The sequence below is a fragment of the Schistocerca americana genome, chromosome 8, assembly GCF_021461395.2.
Source record: "Schistocerca americana isolate TAMUIC-IGC-003095 chromosome 8, iqSchAmer2.1, whole genome shotgun sequence".
Classification (NCBI taxonomy): Eukaryota; Metazoa; Arthropoda; class Insecta; order Orthoptera; family Acrididae; genus Schistocerca; species Schistocerca americana.
Genome location: NC_060126.1, coordinates 365,677,671 through 365,696,464, shown reverse-complemented (window position 1 = coordinate 365,696,464; position 18,794 = coordinate 365,677,671). Strand labels below are relative to the sequence as shown.

Sequence of the window (18,794 nt, the reverse complement as noted above, 5' to 3'; positions counted from 1 at the left end):
TACTGTTTTCACTAGACACACTGGCAGATGAATTTCACCGGTCATTCGCTATACCCACACCCTGACATCGGATGACCACATTGTGTATCGTGAGTCGTCACTCCACACAACGTTTTTCCACTGTTCAATCGTCCAATGTTTACGCTCCTTACACCAAGCGGGGCGTCGTTTAGCATTTACCGGCGTGATTTGTGTCTTATGAGCAGCCGCTCGACCGTGAAATCCAAGTTTCCTCAACTCCCGCTTAACTGTCACAGTACTTGCAGTGGATCCTGATGGAGTTTGGAATTCCTGTGTGATGGTCTGAATAGATGACTGCCTATTACGCATTACGACCCTCTTCAAATGTCGGCAATCTATGCCAGTCAACAGACGAGGTTGGCTTGTACGCTTTTGTGCTGTACGTGTCCGTTAACGTTTCCACTTTACTATCATATCGGAGACAGTTGATCTAGGGATGTTTAAGAGTGTGGAAATCTTGCGTACACACGTATGACACAAGTGACACCGAATCACCTGGCCACATTCGAAGTCCGTGATTTCCAAATGGCTCTGAGCACTATGGGCCTTAACATCTGACGTCATCAGTCCCCTATAACTTAAAACTACTTAAATGTAACTGACCTAAGGACATCACATACATCCATGCCCGAAGACGGATTCGAACCTACGACTGTAGCGGTCGCGCGCTTCCAGACTGAAGCGCTTAGAACCGCTCCGCCACTCCGGCCGGCCCGTGATTTCCGTGGAGCGTCCCATTCCACTCTCTCATGATGTCTAATGACTACTGAGGTGACTGATGTGGAGTACCTGGCAGCAGGTGGCAGCACAATGCACCTAATAATACAAACGTATGTTTTTGGGGGTGTCCGAATACTTTTGATCACATAATGTATATTGCGTACATGGATTGCCACACATATAATATCGTTGGAACTGTATTTTGAGTGTCGTTCTATATCTGCTGGGCTAAGGCAGTAATTAACTTGTTACGACAGTGGTTTGACAGTTTTACAGCTACGATGTCGTATGTTTACAAAACACACTGAAGATCCAAAGAAACTGGTACACTTGCCTAATATCGTGTAGAGGCCTCGCTAATACGCAGAAGTGCTGCAACGCGACGTGGCGTGGACTCAACTAATATCTGAAGCAGTGGTGGAAGGTGGAAGGAATTGACACCATGAGTTCTGCAGAGCTGTCCATAAATCCGTAAGAGTACGAGAGAGTGCAGATCTCTTTTCAACAGCACGTCGCAACGTATCCCAGATATAATCAATAATGTTCATGTCTGAGGAGTTTGTTGGTCAGCGAAAGTGTTTAAATTCAGAATAGTGTTCCTGGAGCCACTATCTCTCTAGCAATTCTGGATTTGTGGGGTGTCGCATTGTTCCGCTGGAATTGCCCAAGTCCGTTGGTATGCACAATGGACGTGAATGGGTACAGATGATCAGACAGGATGCTTACGTACGTGTCACCTGTCAGATCGTATCTAGGCTATCAGATAGTCCCACATCACTCCAACTGCGCACGTCCTACACCATGACAGAGCCTCAACCAGCTTGTACATTCCATGCTGGCAAGCAGGGTCCATGGGTTCATGAGGTTGTCTCCATACCCGTACACTTCCACTCGTTCGATACAATTTGAAACGAGATTCGTCCGACCAGGCAACATGTTTCCAATCATCAACAGTCCAATGTCGATGTTGACGTAATCAGGCGAGGCGTAAAGCGTTGTGTCGTGCAATCATCAATGGTACACGAGTGAGCCTTCGGCTGCGAAAGCCCATATCGATGGTGTTTCGTTAAATGATTCGCACGCTGATACTTGATGGTCCAGCACTGAAATCTGCAGCAGTTTGCGGAAGGGTTGCACTACTGTTACGTTGAACGATTCTCTTCAGTCTTTTGTTTTACCGGATGCCTGATATTCATGGTATACTCGTGAAATGGTCGTTCGAGGAAATACCCACTTCATCGCTGCCTCTGAGGTTCTGTGTCCCATCGCTCGTGCACCGACTGTAACACCACGATCAGACTCACTTAAATCTTGGTAATCTGCCATTGTAGCAGCAGTAACCGATCTAACAACTGCGCCAGGCACTTGTTGTCTTATACAGGGTGAGTCACCTAACATTACCGCTGGATATATTTCGTAAACCGCATCAAATACTGACGAATCGATACCACAGACCGAACGTGAGGAGAGGGGCCAGTGTAATTGGTTAATACAAACCATAAAAAATGCACGGAAGTATGTTTTTTAACACAAACCTACGTTTTTTTTAAATGGAACCCCGTTAGTTTTGTTAGCACATCTGAACATATAAACAAATACGTAATCAGTGCCGTTTGTTGCATTGTAAAATGTTCATTACATCCGGAGATATTGTAACCTTAAAGTTGACGCCTGAGTACCACTCCTCCGCTGTTCGACCGTGTGTATCGGAGAGCACCGAATTACGTAGGGATCCAAAGGGAACGATGATGGACCTTAGGTACAGCAGAGACTGGAACAGCACATTACGTCCACATGCTAACACCTTTTTACTGGTCTTTTTCACTGACGCACATGTACATTACCATGAGGGGTGAGGTACACGTACACACGTGGTTTCCGTTTTCAACTACGGAGTGGAATAGAGTGTGTCCCGACATGTCAGGCCAATAGATGTTCAATGTGGTGGCCATCATTTGCTGCACACAATTGCAATCTCTGGCGTAACGAATGTCGTACACGCCGCAGTACATCTGGTGTAATGTCGCCTGAGGCTGCCACAGTACGTTGTTTCATATCCTCTGGGGTTGTAGGCACATCACGGTACACATTCTCCTTTAACGTACCCCACAGAAAGAAGTCCAGAGGTGTAAGATCAGGAGAACGGGCTGGCCAATTTATGCGTCCTCCACGTCCTATGAAACGCCCGTCGAACATTCTGTCAAGGGTCAGCCTAGTGTTATTTGCGGAATGTGCAGGTGCACCATCATGCTGATACCACACACGTCGACGTGTTTCCAGTGGGACATTTTCGAGCTTCAATGAAGTGCCCCTGTATCGAGCACAGTCCACAGATCTGTCCCCCATGGATCAGATGTCGAGTCAGATCGGACGTCAACTCCATCCGGGACCTCAAGTACTAGTTACATTATATGTAAATTGCAAGTGGAGAGGGGAAGAAATGAAAGGAAAGAGAGGGGACCGCTGGTGTCAGCTGCATTGGGACGTTACGCGGGATCAGCAGCGACGAGTGAAAATGTGTACCGGGCCACGATTCGAACCCGGGATCTCCTGCGTACTAGGCAGGAGTGTTAACCACTGCGCCATCCAGGAGACAGCGTTATCGCAACTGCGTGGACTATCTCGGCACGCCTCAAGGCCGATCTACGTTCCCGTCGAGCGTCACTGTCCGCAGTCTCAGTCCATTTTCTGCAAGTTCGCTACGCTGAGATTTCCATAGATGGTCGGACGTATTTGTGCAGCCACACTGAAAAAGGTGGATCCATTGCCCAGTTAGTTATATGAATGCGTGGTGTCTGTTCTTTCGGATATGTCCGAAAGACACCACACATTCACGCCGACCGGAGTGGCCGAGCGGTTCTAGGCGCTACAGTCAGGAACCGCGACACCGCTACGGTCGCAGGTTCGAATCCTGCCTCGGGCATGGATGTGTGTGATGTCCTTAGGTTAGTTAGGTTTAAGTAGTTCTAAGTTCTAGGGGACTGATGACCACAGCAGTAAAGTCCCATAGTGCTCAGAGCCATTTGAACCACACATTCATGTAACCCTTCCCAACCGAACCAATGTATGCATTCAAGTCAGAGAGAGGTGCAACATCATACCGCTAAGTGGGAGCATACTGCCAACTTTTTCGTAAATTTGACTCGATTTTGTAATCATTGACATAACATCACGTACCCTCTTAATCCATAAATTTTCATCTGGTTTCCTCCTCTCCTTTTGCGCGTCATCCTTTTTTTTTTATCAGACAACTGATTATATATATATATATATATATATATATATATATATATATATATATATAGAGTACTTGCCAATTCGATTTTCAGCAATTTATTATGCTTCTTGTGTAGTTGTGAGTGCATTATGTCTGACCTTAGTGAATTTGAGCATGGCCAATTTACGTCCCAGGAGGGAAACTTGGCAGGCGTTTGGTGATGATTTGGGCACCCGTATCGTGGTATTCCACGTGAAGAATGGCTGTGCTGCAAGGACGCACTACTGCCAAGGCTTATTTGATCGCTTTGGTTGGTCAAATTTCACCCTTTCGGTCACGAATTATTTATTTTTTCCGAACAAAAATCATGGCGTTGCTATCCACGTTGTTCGAATTAAAATATGATTTTTTAGATGTATAAAATATTCCGGGGTGCCCCCCCCCCCCCCCAAGAGAGGATACAACGTGTTACCAAATGCGGACGTTGTGTTCAAGTTGGTGCAGTATAAGTCAAAAAGTCAAAGTATATTATTTGATTTTATTTCACCAAAGTACACAAATTACACAAAGCTCGCTTAATGATGTGATACATAAACACTTGTGAAGAATGATAATCAAAGAAACAATTTGTTTTTCTATCCAGTCGTAAGTGAATCTTACGTTTTACACAACAAAATTTGGTTTTGCCTTTGCAACCCGTTTTCTTGCACCTGTCAAATGATTTTTTGTCACTCACCACTGGAAGATGCCCGCCAACTTTGTCCAAACGAACATCAGCTTCTGGACGGACTTCCGCATTGGCTTGTTTTGAAGTTCTGGAGATGGCATTCTACTCTCACAAGTGGAACGCCCTCTTTTCTTGGCAGCTGGCTTATCTATTTTTGTCAGTGCTTTGGCCACATTTGCCTAAAGTGAAGAAAATCAAGGGTCTTATTTTTAGGAACACCTAATTCTGATACTTTTTCCTTGTACTCAATCCATGCATTTTCACATGCAATATCAACTGCATGAGCAAACATGCGAAGTGTCCACTTCCGCGATCTGATGAAGTGCGATAAACTGTGATCAGAAAATCCATCTTGTCGACCCCTCCCACATGTTATTTTTAAACTTGAATAATTTCTGGCCGGTCTATTTCAACCTATTTCTCCAGAATCTATAATAAAAAATGCTATTACAAAAAGAAAACCGCATCAAAAACGTACATCTGAATAACCCAGATGAAAAAGCCGCTAAATTCATTTTATGTCGTTTTTGAGGTGGGCACACGGCCGTATAGATTTTTTCAGCGCCTAGGTGATGGAATATGTTTCAGGTTGCAAAACCGGCTATAAACCGTCGAAAACGGCTGTCAAAAATCGTGTTCGCTTTCAAAAGCAGCTAGCTGCATGTTTGTCTTCGGGTGCAAAAGATCGGTAAATGCCCAGGAGGCGTGGCTGTTGCCCTGCCATGTCCGTATGCAAAACACGTGAAAATCAGACTTACCAATCTGGGTATTCAAAGGTACCTTTCACTCTATTACGATTAGAACGGATATTTTTCTTATTCAGCTTTAGGTTGGCAACGCTGTATCAAATTCGTACGCAACAATAGCATTCTCGCTGCCAGTGCATTGTCGTTTGAATGAGGCGAGTGTTTCGTGAGTACCTAAGTGTTACTTATCATGTGGTTAGCGGGCTTTGCGTCTAGGCTACTTAGCTTACAATTTACCGTATGATAGAAACCGTCTAACATTACCTCCATCATTGTCCGCTTGTTCAAAATTATCTACAGGGTCATCGGATAGATCGTCAATTTCAGATGAATTAAGGAGCTCTATAACTGCTTCTACTGTAAGTGGTCTTCAGCTGTCTTGGACTCGGGGCATTGTGAAATCACCGTAAGATGCTATTACAACAGTTCAATCACGACGTCCTCATTTGAAAACATGTATAAAGTTATAAATATTTCACTTACCTTTCGTTCTGAAAGACACCTTTAGTTTCCACCTTCAAGGATGCACCTTTCAAGGATGCACATTTCTACGCACAAATAATTTTTTTTCCTAAACTCAGGAAATATTAACCGGCTGATGGGAGATACAAAGATTACTGAGAAGCGTCCATGTGACTGAACATTCAGCTTTGTTTTGTGTTACCGCAGTCTCACAGGTGATGTCGACACTGTTCTCAAATAAACTCACTGCTTGTGACAATATGAGGACAACAATCAAAAATGGTAAAATTTAACGAATTTTAATTTACTAAGCATTTCTGTAGTACGTCCTTATATGAGGACGTCGTGGCCGAGAGGGTGATTGTTCGTCAGCTGTGATGCTTTGCTAGAAGACGACAAAGCCCTGTTCCCACAGCTCGCATCGTCCAGGACTGGTTTCGTGTGCACAGAGATGAACTGTCGCATCTCCCCTGGCCATCATAATCACGAGATCACAATGTCATTGGGTGCTTGTGGTCTTCTTTGCAGAGAAGTGTGCTTGATCGCTATTCACCTGTGTCATCGTCACCCGAACTTACCACCTTTTTGCAGGAGGAATTATATAAGGTTCCCTTGAAAACCGCTCAGGATCTTTGTTGATCAATAACGAAACGACTTGAAACTGTGTCGAACCCAACGGGCCGGCCACTGTCACCGAGCGGTTCTAGGCGCTTCAGTCCGGAACCGCGCTGCTGCTACGGTTGCAGGTTCGAATCCTGCCTCGGGCTTGAATGTGTGTGATGTCCTTATGTTAGTTAGGTTTAAGTAGTTCTAAGTCTAGGGGACTTATGACCTCAGATGTTAAGTCCCGTATTGCTTAGAGCCATTTGAACTATTTGAACACAACGGGTTTCCTAGACCGTATTAGGCACGTTAATGTGTCACGTTTTTGGTGTTTACATATTTTTGTCCAACTCCTACAGTTCCAGCACTCTTAATTCTTGACAGTGGAGTAGTGAGATGTGAAACAGTGTCTCGAGGATCAAAGCGATGTTGGCCAGTATTTAGACTGATCTTATAGAATAGGGGAGCACAGAATTTATACGGGTCCGTCAATAACCCTTGCGATTAAATCTGAGAAGCCGTATAACACGTAATTTACCTTGCAAGCCGCACACATCACAGACTGTGAGGGTAGCTACTAAAAGTGGTCGTGACAGGGAATTTATCAGACGCCATGGAACCCTCAAGAACGGTCGAAAGGAGTGTTTCAGAGGGCACCACAGGTAAGTACCATCCGCGCACCAGGGAAGTCGCAGACGCTAATAGGCATGTCAGCAGGAGCCGACGCTACAGTGTCAACTGTTAAATTGGCCACCCAGTCAAAAATATAGTTTGAAACTCCGTACAATCGTACTTCCATTATTTTGCATCTGAGCTCGTTGCTTGGTGGACAGCGCCAATGGCTCTAGATCGAGGTGTTCAAGGATCGATACCCGATCGGGCCGACGATTTTGTTCGCTTCGGGCTGAGTGCTTGTGTTGTCCTCATCATTTCATCTCATATTTATCTAACCGCAAGTCGTCGAAATTCCGTCAAATAGAAAGAATTGGGCCAGCCGGCCGAACAACCCTAGAAGGGGTGCTCAGCGTCATTTCATTTTTTTAAGTTATTTTGTATTAGTATGGTACTCAACCACTTTTTGCCCGCCCGATTAGCCGTGTGGTCTAACGCACGGCTTTTCGCATTGGGAAGGAGCGACTGCTCCCCGGCACGAATACGCCCGGCGGACTTGTGTCGAGGTCCGGTGAACCAGCCAGTCTGTGGATGGTTTATAGGTGGTTTTCCATTTGCCTCGGCGAATACGGGCTGGTTCCCCTTATTCCGCCTCAGCTACACTATGTCGGCGATTGCTGTGCAAACAAGTTCTCCACGTACGCGTACACCACCATTACTCTACCACCCAAACGTAGGAGGGGTTCCACTCGTCTGTTGTGAGACGTTCCCTGGAGGAGAACAGGGGGGAGGAGGGGGAGGGGGCAACGGGGGCCGAACCGCACAATAGCCCTGAAAGAGTGGTTCGGTGTGGGGCAGCGGAGGGGTGAAGTGGACTGCGGTAGTCGTCGTGGGGTTGTGGACCGCTGCGGCTGCGGCGGGGACGGAGCCTCTCCGTCGTTTTTAGGCCCCCGGTTAACATACAGTACAATACAATACAACCACTTTTTGGAAGTCGAGAAACACTGCATCTATGTGGCTGCCACTCTCCATGGCTTTCAGGATGTCATGTGAGAAAAGCGCGAGTTGGGTTCGCACGACCGACATTTTCGGTCTTCGTTGACGTGTAGTTGTTCTGTTCGATAGAAATCATTACCTTTGAGCAGTTGCGGCTAGTGTAAAATTTTATGTTTGCTACAATGTGGTGGCCTACAGCTTTCTGACTTACAAGGGTAGTAATCGTAACTAAATTGAGTACATTAATATTGTCTATATAAATTGAATTGTTCAAATAGATTTAAATCTCGTAGTTAATCGTTTAATGAAGCGAGAATAAAATAAAGTAAAAAAATTAAATATTAGGTGCAGCGGCAATCAAACAGCCCAAGTCGCACTTAACCAGTAGACAACGGAACTGATATGTGTGCCGCTGCTCGAAAATCCTTCATATTTTATGATTGAGATCTCAAGCGCTTTTCGCGTGTCTATGCGTCCTATTTCGCCGGCACTCTCACTGCTAGAGACGAGTTACGTCCATACCTCGGAGACAAAAATGATTCGAATATTTATCATACGATACACGCGTCTCTTTGCGTGCTGTCATTTGCATAAATAACTCGTTTCGATATACTGAGCCGTTCATGAAACATGACGATTGTTGTGACCACGTGATTCTAGATTCGTAGGGACATAAATGGGCGCGTGGCTCCCGATCGTCCGACGGATATTAAGACCAATACCTCGAGAGCGAAACGACATACCGTTTTTCTCTCAGCTTTAAATAAAATTTCGATATCTTTTCTACATTTCGTTTCATACACAGCAATGTTTGCGCTGAAATCGACTACACGCAAAGTTTATGCGATGCGCTTTTAATTCTGCAAATTCTTTTACAATTTCGTGTTGTGGTTTGCACAACTTGATCTAGCGCAGTAACACTATGACGAATGACGAAAAGCAATCCAGTCCTTTATCGAGTGAAGATATTACGAGGGCTTTCAATAAGTAGTTAACACATTTTGTTCTCGGCCTTCAATAAGTAATTCAACACATTTTTTCTCGGCCAATTTCGATTGAAAACATGAGAAATTTGTCGCGGGACATCGTGGCATACTCCTGCTTCAGCCTCTATAGTTTCATGAAGTTCCGATAGATGACGGCGCTATACATAGCCCTCAATATGTCGCCTGTAACAGAGGTGCGTTTCAACCACAGAGCCATGACTGAGTTTCTTTTGGCGGTGAACAGAGCATCTCAGACATTCGTAGGCGCTTGCAGAATGTCTGTTGAGACCTGGCAGTGAACAAGAGCACGGCGAGTCGGTCGGTGAGGCGCCAGTCATCATCACAACAACGTCACGCAAAACCTGTCCCAACTCCTGCATGTTGGCCGGCCGCACTTAGCGGTGACTCCTGCAATGTGTTCGTCGCCAAAAAAATGCAAACGAACTTCTTCTCCGTGACAATTCAAGGCCTCACAGAAGACTGTGCACCCGAGAGGAGCGCACAGAACTTCACTGGACCGTTAACCCTCACCTACCCTACAGCCCGGATTTCGCACCTTCCAACTTCCATCTGTGTGGCCCAATGAAGGGGAAGCAGTACATGGATGACGGGGTGGTTATTGATGTAGCAATACGTGGGCTCAGACATCAACCAGTACAGTGGCACTGTGTGGGAATACAGGCCCTCCGAGTAAGGAGGCTTAAGGCCGTAGCACTGAACGGAGATTATGTTGAAAAACAGGGTTTTGTAGCCAAAAGAGTGCGGAATAATATGGTTTATTGGAATACTGAATAAAACCAACCTGCTTTAAGGAACAAGATTCATAAAATTATTTCTATTCACTAAATAATTTTCTTAAAATCGGATATTTCATAGTGGCCAGAGCGCCATCTCTTAACAAAAGTACTAGTTGAGTAGTACAGCGACAAGAAAACTGCTCTCAGCACGGAATGTTGAGAGCGCTTCTGCAAATAAAATAAAAGACAGAATAAAATAAAACAAGAAAACAAATTGGTAGCTGCGGGATACAAATCACTCAACCACAGCACCGTTATGACAAGAGCTACTCCAAGATCCCTCATACTCTATGCTTGCACATTATTAATGACCTGATGCTGTGAGCAACGTGGCACCATCAGTGCCGGCAGGGATGACCTCGCATCAGAGCGCATGCAATCGAAAACAGGCACCAGCGTCGCATCTCTGAGTTAATCATAGCGTGGCTGATTATCATTTTAGCACTTGACACTGGTTTGCAGTTGTTGCGGAGAGAGCGCTATAAAAGATGTTTTCGTCCATTTTATTTGCATGCCAGCATAATTAGAAGATAAATGGCATAATTTTAGTGCGATTCTCTGCTCGCATTCGAGGAGAAATGGCGTAATTTTTGTGCAGTTTCCAGCTTGCATTCGAAATTGCATAAATTTTGTGCTGTATTTACAGTGTGCTGTACCAGCATATTAGTACATGATCATCGGCCGCCACTCCGAGTTCAGAATACGGTCTAAGATTCTGCGAGAGGTGGATATCAGTGATGTTACACAGTAGTTTCGGATGCCTCTTTTGCCATCCTCCTAATAGGCGGATATGACCTGTGCTTTCTTGTAATAGCCGGTCAAGGTGGCCGAGTGGTTCTAGGCGCTACAGTCTGGAACCGTGTGACCACTACGGTCGCAGGTTCGAATCCTGCACCGGGCATGGTGTGTGTGATGTCCTTATGTTAGCGGTTTAAGTAATTCTAAGTTATAGGGGACTGATGACCTTAGAAGTTAAGTCCCATAGTGCTCAGAGCCATTTGAACCATTTTTCTTGTAACAACTAAGCGTAGTTTATTATTCCTTTACTGTCCTTCACTGATATTTCTAGTCACAAATAGAAGGAGGTTGCTAGGCACATTATCTGTTTACAAGCTTCATTACTTGTAGCCTGTTCACTGTTCTCCACATTCCTAGAGTTTCGATTGTTGTGGCCATTCATTCCTTGACTTACAATGCACAAACGATAGTATATAATGTCTTCTAATAGATGGATAGCAGAGGTGGTTCTCAAAAATACAGTACAATGTCACTGACATCCATCTATAACAGAATTTTATAATGTATTCTGAATGATCTGTTTCAGATATCTAATCTTTATTGGCATCAGTAGTTTCTCCTCTACATTGCTCTATGAATTTCTGTTCTTGGATGTGGCAGTACATACCCCACTAACCTGTTTCTTCCCTTGAAATGGGTCTTTCTGTTCTTGGATGCGTTAGTAGATATCCCACTAACTTATTTCTGCTTTTGATATAGGTCTTTCGCAGACTTCTTCCCTCTATTATTATTTCTAGTACCTCTTCGTCCTTAACTTTTCTCGGGTAAAATCAAACGCTCCCGGTTACCTCCTCTCAAGCGTCCTCACACTATACTGTTCACGCTCTAATTGCACAGTTTCAGAAGCTTCTACCTAATTGGCTCGTCTGCAGCTCTTTGCAAAAAACAGTTTCTTTTCCTGACTCAGTTTTTTTGAGATCGTTGTTACTTCGAATAATTTCAGCTTACCACGTGCTCCTAGGTTGTGAGCATCAGAGCATGGGGATGCTCTGCAATCCATTTTTACACTTATTAATTATATCGAACCTTATTGTATCCCAGTTTATATCTATCATTGCGTCCCACTACATTCCAATCATAATTTCTTCTTTTGATGTTGTAGAAGAGTGTCCACCACAACTTACTGATTCCTATTGCTTAGATTAAAAAGTTTTGTCAGTTATTTCCCCCATTAAATATACAACAAAAATTCAGCCTTCCTTTCTCTTCCATATTACACTGCTCCAGGTAAAAGTGTAATTTTTAATCACAATGACGGCGTACGCAGACGATATGAAAGTACTCATTTTCTCTTTGTAAAAGACTTCGTGGGAGTGCACATAAATTGTCTGCAAATTTTAGTATCCATCATTTTTCCTAATTAATCATTACCTTTATCGTTCTTGTGCTTATTTCAGACAGAAACGGCGTACCTCCCTACTTATGCAGCATATCTTGCTACAATGTTCTACCAGCTGTTCATCTACTGTTGGTATGGAGGCGAAGTTTATTTGGAGGTAAATAATAATAATAACAATAAGATGTATACTAACAGACTGATTTCATTTTACAGACTAGTTATGTGTTAGATACTACAGACACGATGTTTATCTTACTGGAAACACTATAAACTATCAAATCAAAGACTAACCTTTGATGTATGGATAATTCAGCGAGCATCCTTTCGTTGTTCGAATTTACTACTAATAAAAATTTAATGCTGTCAGTAGTGTTTGCTGCGACTGTTTCCATTTCTTCTCCTTCGGGTAGCGAAGGAATAATACACTACCTGAAGAAGCAAATTTTGTGACGTCAACAAGTATTAAAGGACGATTATTAAAAATATGTACAAGAATAGTTGCTTATAAAAATTAATCTTTATTAACAGACAGTTTCCCCAATTATCGCCATTGTCAAATACTTGCTTATATGATTTTGGTGAGACCGTATGTAAATATCAGTGTCATTTACATTAAAGTGACTTGTACTCATGTCCAGAATCATGTGACATCCATAAACGCCATTAATGAACTGTCTTATCGCTGTCCATGTTTTGATTACACAGTAACTGACGTAAATATATTGATAATAATACTTTGATTATGGTTTGACAGTTCTACACTTATGACGTCGTATGTTTATAAGTTTATAAGCTTTCTAATTTTCCTAACTACCATTTTTTCACGATTGTCTTTCATTGTTACTTATGCTATTCCCGAGTCATCCTTTTTGGTCTTCTAAAATTTCAATAAAGTATTTGAGGTGGTATTTGTGTCTAAATTCTGTATGCTCATTTCATATTTTTAAGGTACTTTCTCATGTGTATATAGAGTACTAATTTTTCAAGACCTTTTGGTATTCCATGCAGGGCTTGGAGTGCATTTTCGATTATATCAGCAATGTGGTTTTCATTTTTCAAATGCAGGAAAAAGCTCTACTGATTAGCCTTGCTGTTTCTAATGCGTTCTTTATATCTTACGTTAAAATTTCTATCTGTCTGGTCAATTTAAAAGTTAATACAGTTTCTACATGGGATTTTATACATGACTGGGTTTCATGTTCCGGTGGTCTATTGGCGCTGGAACATAATTTTATTGAAAGGTTGTTACTGGTGCGAAAGGCTAGCTGAATATAAGTGCCTTTACAAAACCTGCATTAACTCTGTTGGAGATCTAACACGCTAGACTGTTGGTATGTTTCTTATTTTTTGTTTAGATGATATTTCTCGAGTTAGTATCTCACTATGTACTGTATTCTGCTTTGGTGTTTTAAATTTGTAGTATAACTGTGTGGGTGTCATCTACGTCATTAAAATAGTAAGCTATAAAATCTCGTTAACAGGAGGCTAATTTGAGTTAAAGAATTTCTCTTCCAGAGAATTTAGGAAAATGTTAGGAAAATGTCGGCTAATGTGACTGCTACATTATTACTCATGGTTACTCCATTTGCTTGGGTATAAACTTTGTTGTTAAATTCAAAATAATTTTGTGGTAGTGCTATTTCCAAAAGATTCATAATTTGAAGTGTTCCAGTCATTGATATTTCCTATATCGTAAGAGGCTACATTTTATGACTTGGATAGTTTCCTGTACCGGTATAGTGGGGTACAAATTTGTGGCATCAAATCAAATAAATTTATCGTTAGGTGGTATCTGTACGTCTTTTATTTATCATATTATGTGAATTTTTGGTTGTGTACTTTTTGTTGGAAGAATCAAGTTTGTTATTGTGTTTAGTTTTTTGTTTATCAAATATGATGGGCTATTTATGCAGTTAATTACAGGGCAAGTTCTGTTTATGTGTCCTTGAGTACGTTCGTAATTTTGGTGTATTTGGATTCATTACTATATATGTTCTTTTTCATGTTCAGAGAGAGTGGTATTACAATTTTAATGGCTTTTTTATTTTAGCTGAAAATCTTTTGGTAAGGTTGTGAGGCAATTCTGTGATATTATTAGATTCAAAGAAGGACACAATATTATTAGATTCAAAGAAGGACACGGTCTTATCTACATAGTCATTTTTGTTTAGTGTGATCATGCTATTCCCTTTATCACTGTGTTAAGTCTCGAGTAGCATCTGAATGTGGATCCATCGTTTGACACTATCCTAAACGTAATGCATGTTGTTCCACCCACGTATGATCCCAGGTAGCGTCCGAATATGGATTCTTCTTCGAACGACGCCTGAACTTCTGCCTCCAAACCTATTCCGGGCAAAGGAGGCCCCCATGAGAAAGTGAGACACTAAATGGAGTTATTGGCATCCATAGATTGCAAATGTGACCAAACTTACAAGGGAACCTCCCCATCGCACCCCCCCTCAGATTTAGTTATAAGTTGGTACTGTGGATAGGCCTTGAAAAACTGAACACAGGTCAATCGAGAAAACAGGAAGAAGTTGTGTAGAACTATGAAAAAAAATAAGAAAAATATACAAACTGAGTAGTCCATGTGCAAGATAGGCAACATAACAAGAATTTCTGAGCTCACGAGCTCCGTGGTCCCGTGGTTAGCGTAAGGGAGTGCAGTACGAGAGGTCCTTCGTTCAAAACTTCCCTCGAGTGAAAATTTTTTATTTTCAGACAATTATCAAAGTTCAGGCACTCACACATAATCAACTTTGCTCTCCAAAATTCCAGGACATGTTCAGATTTGCTTGGAGATATGCAGGATTTGACGGTCTACGCACGAAAAAATTTGGAAACGTTAAAAACATATGTTTTGACAGAACACAGGGAAAACTGTGCGACTGTGAAACTGTTGCATTCATTTGTTGCAGTTTGTGACAAACTCTTATGTTTTCATCACTTTTTTGGGAGTGACTATCACATCCACAAGAAAACCTAAATCGGGCAAGGTAGAAGAATCTTTTTACCCATTCGCCAAGTGGACAAGTTAGGTGGGTCGACAACATATTCCTGTCATGTGACGCACATGCGGTCACCAGTGTCGTATAGAATATATCAGACTTGTTTTCCCGTGGAGGAATCGGTTGACCTATGACCTTGCGATCAAATGTTTTCGGTTCCCATTGGAGAGGCACGTCCTTTTGCCTACTAATCGCACGGTTTTGCGGTGCGGTCGCAAAACACAGACACTAAACTTATTACAGTGAACAGAGACGTCAATGAACGAACGGACAGATCATAACTTTGCAAAAATAAAGAAAGAAAAATTTTTCACTCGAGGGTAGACTTGAACCAAAACCCTCTCATTCCGCAGTTGCTCACGTTATCCATGGGACCACCACGCTTCTGAGCTCTCGAACTGTGTGATGTTGCCTATCTTGCGCATGGACTACTCAGTTTGTATATTTTGCTTATTTTTTTTATAGTTCCACACAACTTCTTCCTGTTTTCTCGATTGATCTGTGTTCAGTTTTTCTAGGCCTATCCACTGTGCCAACTTATAACTAAATCTGAGGGGGGTGCTATGGGGAGGTTCCCTTGTTAGTAGGCATGTCCAGAAGATTACGTGAATGGAAGTGCCACCTTTTATCTTATGAGTACAAAAGGATGCATGGTAGTTGCAACTGATCAGTATTTTGAGGTGTCTGGAAGTGTCAACATCGATTCCTCCGAAGCGCTATACATCCCTCAGTTAGAGGGAGGAAGACAAAACCAACCAACGAACGCTTTGGTTTGCGGTTATTACTGGAAAATGTGGACGATCTTGTTACTGATATTGGTAGTAATAATTATACTGAATACGGCACTCTCCTTAGCAAGAATAATTACACCCATTACAGAATCGCTTTGCGATAACATTATGGTTGTTAAAACCTGTGGCCGGCCGGTGTGGCCGTGCGGTTAAAGGCGCTTCAGTCTGGAACCGCGTGACCGCTACGGTCGCAGGTTCGAATCCTGCCTCGGGCATGGATGTGTGTGATGTCATTAGGTTAGTTAGGTTTAATTAGTTCTAAGTTCTAGGCGACTGATGACCTCAGAAGTTAAGTCGCATAGTGCTCAGAGCCATTTTTAAAACCTGTGATCAAGTGACCTCTAAGGAGCAGTTACAGAAAGAACGCTCTGTAATGTTAATTAAGGAGATATGTGGATCATATAACAATTATCTACGTAGCAAATCCTCTAAGTTAGTCACAGAGAGACACAGTGTCAAAGCAAAGCTATCTTTTCTCATAACAGAAACGGCAGTGAAACAGCAAGAGGAATTCTGGAAAAAGTCGGCAAGGAAGCACTGGAAACAGTTTCGAGAAAATTAAACTTCCTGTGGCTCTACCATATAAATTTGAATTAGGCGACGTTAAATTGGCTGTTATAATGGAAGAGCTCCGAGGAATAATGCAGCAGCTACGTATAGGCGACTATTACCTTTTGGATTTGGACATAACGTAAGATTTTGCGGGAATTTTTAATAAAGTGGAGATATGCGACTGCTTAATGTCAAACCACGACTTCTTCATGGCAAGGAGACTGTCAGGAAAACAGTAATGTGTTTCTGGACAACGATAAGACAGCTGGAATAGACTGCCTAAGTGGCTGACCTCCAACTGTAGAATAAAGATATACAGAAAATTATATATCAGTGTTACTTACGTATCACAATAGATAAGAAAGTTTTGCATATTAGCTATGTAGCAAAATACCGTCCAGTTTGAATGCTATCATTTGCCAAAAAATCATCCCGTAATGGTTCAAATGGCTCTGAGCACTATGGGACTTAACATCTGAGGTCATCAGTCCCCTGGAACTTAGAACTACTTAAACCTAACTAACATAAGGACATCACACACCCATGTCCGAGGCAGTATTCGAACCTGCGACCGTAACGGTCGCGCGATTGCAGACTGAAGCGCGTAGAACCGCTCGGCCACACCGGCCGGCATCCCGGTATGTCGTACCGTTCATGAGATATGGGGGATCATACAAATATTTAGCCTCCACCCCACCATTTACACACATGATCGGAAGTGAGTGCACTACCAACAATCCATCTCCCGAGAGTGGTGATAGATATAGGTCTCACTTCAAGTTTAAAGAAAAGATAAATATGTTATCTCCATTTAGTAAGCAGCAATAGGTGATCTGACGCATAGTGTCCCCTGTTTTCAGTGAAAACTGTTCGAATTTCGCACAATATCTTAATAAATATAATAACTATGACCCTTAAGGAAATGATAGCTATTCAAATGTGTGTGAAATCTTATGGGACTTAACTGCTAAGGTCATCAGTCCCTAAGCTTACACACTACTTAACCTAAATTACCCTAAGGACATAAACTCACACCCATGCCCGAGAGAGGACTCGAACCTCCGCCGGGACCAGCCGCGCGGTCTATGACTGCGGCGCCTGAGACCGCTCGGCTAATCCCACGCGGCCGAAATGATAGCCAATTCATCATGAAGATAACGAATGAGGCTTTAAGGTGTGTGAGAATCAATTTTTTTTAGCTAATAGTTTCTTTGAAATTGTTTGAGAAAGGTCCCAATGCAACCAGTGAGTGCACATATCTGTTCTTACTGTGTAGCCAAGGCAGGTGAGTTTGCTTCTTTCACAACAAACGAAGCTCACAGCTCAATAGGCGACAGATGACTGAGGCAGCCGCCCGTTCGGAACAAAGGGGTAGACTCACCCGGCATTGAGAACGAAAATATGTTTGTGCTCAAGGGCCAAGTAATCGTTTACGAGCTCTATCGTCTGAGCTGGGAGCATTTGTACTCCGGAGCTGAGTGTGGTTTGACAAGAGGTAGGATCCTGTCACGTAGTCACCTGTGGAAACGCTGTTTTGTGTTACAGCATGTAGCGGGCCAGTCAATCACTGAAGGCAAAACGGCACATTGCACACTGCAGTACCAACGCTAACACAGCGTCCAGCTGCAGAATTACGTCAGTGGATGGCCCGCATAGCTCTTGGGCAGTTGCAAAACGCCTGCCTGAAACTCATATTGCAACAGTACCAGTCAACAAACCACAGAGCAGAAATACCTCTGGAGTGAGCTTTGCTTTCTGTGCATGTTCTCAACAGCAGACTGGAACTGTCATATGATCTCGGGACGCCTTGTTTTGTTTAGCCCAATTCATACTGGCCATCACGTCACGTCACGTCGCATCGGTTCACGTCACGCCATAACATGTCGTAATACATTTGAAATGGCGCCATTCAACAGGCCGTCAACGGTCCGCCATGTCACATCATGGTACGTCGAGGTTTCTCGGGGAGAAAGTTTTGACGTTGTAGTCGTCTACTAATAACATAAGTTAACCTATTTTCGATGCGCTCACTCATTTTATAGAAGTGTATTTCGAGCTGTTGTGTCTTTTTAATCTTTTTAATATTTTTCCCATCCACTGTCAGATACCTGAAAGCAAAAAAAAAAAAAAAACAACAATAGATTTTACAATAACGGAGTACTGCTGACGCCCACAACGTACAGAAATAAGTTAACGAAGCTATTTTAATTAAATAACGTTTCAAGTGAAAAGATCATCTTTAATAAAGGGCAAAATACAGTTGTTCACGACATTACTAGTGATATTAGGAAAAAGCAGCATGGATAAGGTACACAGGCTCCATTTATTTCTTTATGGCTATTGTTTGAGGTGTTTGTAAAAGGTGTACAACTTTGCTTCCGCGACAACGGAAAGTAGCGGTCGAAAGAAACAGATC

General features: G+C 42.7%; 1 protein-coding gene across 1 annotated transcript in view; it reads left to right on the top strand.

Moving 5' to 3' along the window:
- Nucleotides 1–18,794, top strand: part of LOC124545853 (odorant receptor Or2-like) — a 167,025-nt gene that overhangs the window by 90,846 nt on the left and 57,385 nt on the right. The window contains exon 6 of the mRNA XM_047124811.1: nucleotides 12,083–12,181. Coding sequence (XP_046980767.1) covers nucleotides 12,083–12,181 — 99 coding nt within the window. The remainder of the gene's footprint in view (nucleotides 1–12,082; nucleotides 12,182–18,794) is intronic.